Source organism: Odontomachus brunneus, unplaced genomic scaffold (assembly GCF_010583005.1).
Source record: "Odontomachus brunneus isolate Ranch 3 - 2012 unplaced genomic scaffold, Obru_v1 Obru_scaffold_086, whole genome shotgun sequence".
Taxonomy (NCBI): Eukaryota; Metazoa; Arthropoda; class Insecta; order Hymenoptera; family Formicidae; genus Odontomachus; species Odontomachus brunneus.
This window is the reverse complement of record NW_022639536.1, coordinates 125,848-128,957: the sequence shown is the minus strand read 5'-3', so window position 1 is coordinate 128,957 and position 3,110 is coordinate 125,848. Positions and strand designations below refer to the sequence as shown.

At 37.4% G+C, this 3,110-nt stretch overlaps 1 protein-coding gene across 1 annotated transcript in view; it reads right to left on the bottom strand.

The window, feature by feature from the left end:
- Window positions 1–715: 715 nt before the first annotated feature.
- The window catches only part of LOC116847999, a 3,660-nt gene continuing 1,265 nt past the window's right edge, over window positions 716–3,110 (bottom strand). Inside the window, exon 2 of the mRNA XM_032823659.1 lies at window positions 716–1,587. Coding sequence (XP_032679550.1) covers window positions 1,126–1,518 — 393 coding nt within the window. The 5' untranslated portion in view covers window positions 1,519–1,587 and the 3' untranslated portion in view covers window positions 716–1,125. The remainder of the gene's footprint in view (window positions 1,588–3,110) is intronic.

Sequence of the window (3,110 nt, the reverse complement as noted above, 5' to 3'; positions counted from 1 at the left end):
CATTTAAAAAAATTAATGTGACCTTGACCTGACCTTCGCTACGCAACCCAAGGTCAAACTGATGTGATCAGTAAATACATCTTTTTAAACGCCACAACTTTTGTCTGAAACATTTTTTTGTAAAACTTATATTTTTCCTGATATTCGGGCGTCCCGGTACTTTCCGAACAGCCTGTATAATAACTTATAGTTGAATTAGACAGAAGAATAGGAGTATACATATTTTTGCGTATCGATTCTAACTTTAAAGTGAGAGAAGGATATTATCTTTGCACATACAAGTACACTCATATATATCGTGAAGAAATTGAACTTCAATTCATTCACCGTCTACGTATCATATGCAACACTTGCATACTCGGACTGCAATGTTCGTGTAACCTTTCAATATCTAACCTTTCAGTTAACCTTTCAGTATCTATTTGACCGTCATCGGTTATCGTAAACTTTGATCTGTAATATACGATTTTCACTTGGCCACGGAATATTGCTACGACAAATGCTTTCTTCCTGTCTTCTTCCCTTACGCATTTTTCAAACTACTTAAACTAATTTCTGAAACTAGTTCTTTCGCTTACAAAATACAAGATGTGGAATAGGTTAATTGAAACGTCTCTATTAAAATGCTTTAACATATTTATTGAACTCTTCGTGATACACTGAGGCCGAAGTCGATTCTATCGTGGTGTTAACGCGGATGTGTTTTTTGTTTTTCAGCAAACAGTAATTTTGATAACTGTTACATCACATTATCACGTTAATAGTGATCGTAATTTGATGAAATAAGATGTCGCTAATTGAAATAAAGACACCACATGCGATATTTAATCAATAGACTCGCGAATTAAAGGACAGATGCGTTACAAAATTTATTCACTGGGTTTGACATCACTAAACTCTTTTAGAGATTGTGTGAATTGTTTAAAAGGAACTTTAAAATTCGCTGAGAAATGTTTGACAATGCTTAAAAGCGTGTGGCGTCTCTGAACACATCAACTTTAAATGAACCTAAGTTATATCTCAAAGTTAAAATTAATCATCCAAATAAATGTCTGATTTTTTTGTAGTATCCTTTAACATAGACGTCAAATATCTTGTTTGTCAATTCCTTCATGTCTTCTAAACCTAGTTTATTAGTTTTTCAATATCATCTTTAATATGTTCTTTAATTTTTTTCATTTTTTCTTCACCGTTATTTTTAATATTTTGAAGAGAATCTTTAAGATCTTTCAGCACATTATTTATTTCGTCTTGGATATTATTTATTATACCAGCAACTTGGGCTTCCTCCGTGGGATTCGTTTTCTTTTCCTTGGTATCGTTATTTGTGATTATCCTTTTACCGCCTTTTCTAATAATTCCCAGAACATCTTGCGCGGTGTCATTTGCATGACCTATTATATTTTGTGCACTGTCTAAGGCTAGATCCATTATAACCCAAGCCTCGTGCAAAACGCCTTCTATTAGGTTTCTTAGGAAGTAAGGTTGTTTAGCAAATGTTGTGGACTTGGACGGCATATCTTTTATCCTCTCTTCAAGCTCCTTTATTACGTTGTCCTATTTTTCTGATTTTTCTGGCGAGGAAGCCTAAAAACAATTTCGGACAAATAAAAGCGATTGTTTATACCTCAATAAGATATATCATTAAGGTATGTGAAGTAATGGTATAGGTTAAAGTACTATGTATTGAAAATACGTATCATATTGTTTATAATGTCATAAACTGTGTATTGCAGAGACACAAGCGGGATAGTAACGTAAGACACTCAAAGAGGATTATCAAGAATTAACATATCGGAATTATATATTAGGTGAAGTAAAAAGTTCTGAGCGTTTTTTCGCTTTATTTCGACGATGAAATTAACATAGTTAGGATTATCCGATTTCGATCAAATATGCGCCGTTTTGTTCGATAACTTTTGTCCATTTTGAAGGCAATTTCATAATTCCGCGATTGAAGAAGTCCTCGTCCCTATTGGTAAAAAACTTGACCAGCTCATTTTCACAAGCCTCTCTTGAGGCCAGTTTTGTACCATCAAGAAAATTTTGCAAATGCTTGAAAAGGTGATAATCGCTTGGTGCCAAGTCTGGACTATACGGCGGGTGCAATAGAACCTCCCATCCAAGCTCTCGGAGCTTCTGGCGCGTCGTTAATGATGTGTGCGGCCTGGCGTTGTCTTGATGGAACACAACACTCTTCCTATTGGCCAATTCTGGCCGCTTCTGGTCGATCGCCTGCTTCAATCTGGTCAGTTGTTGACAGTAGAGGTCCGAATTGAGTGTTTGGCCCGATGGGAGCAGCTCATAGTGGATGATTCCTTTCCAATCCCACCAAACACACAGCAAAACCTTCTTGGCCGTTAATCTGGGCTTGGCGATCGTTTATGCCGGCTCACCGCGATTGGACCACGATCTTTTTCGGCTGTTGTTCACGTATGTGACCCATTTTTCATCACCAGTCACCATCCGCTTCAAAAATGGGTCGATTTCGTTACGTTTCAGCAAAGAATCGCAGGCATCAATTCGGTCCAAAAGGTTCTTTTGCGTCAATTCGTGTGGCACCCATACATCGAGCTTCTTCTTGAGACCAGCCTTATGCAAATGGTTCCAAACGGTTTTCTGGCTAATCTTCAGTTCCTGGGCAATGGAATAAGTGCTCACATGCCGGTCCGACTCGACGATTTCCATGATTTTATCGACATTTTCGACGATTGGCCTACCAGAGCGTGCCTCATCTTCGACGTCCATATTACCAGAACGGAATCGTTGGAACCACCGCTTTGCTGTTGCATTCGATACTGTATTGGGTCCATAAACAGCACAAATTTTTTTGGCCGCCTGCTCCGCCTTTTCACCTTGGTCGTAGTGGTACTGAAGAATGTATCGAATTTTCTCTTTTTTTACCTCCATTTTGGAACGCTGTAACACACAACTGGTTTGACCAAACACAAAACTGTCACAGAACTTTTTCTGAAGCGTAATGTCACCTTTAAATAACCGTATAGTATGACATTCGATATGCGATAAATATTGATGTAATGTAGTGAACCAGTGATAATTACTTTTAGATTTTTAACAAAATGTTATAATGATTAATCCAAACAAAAAAA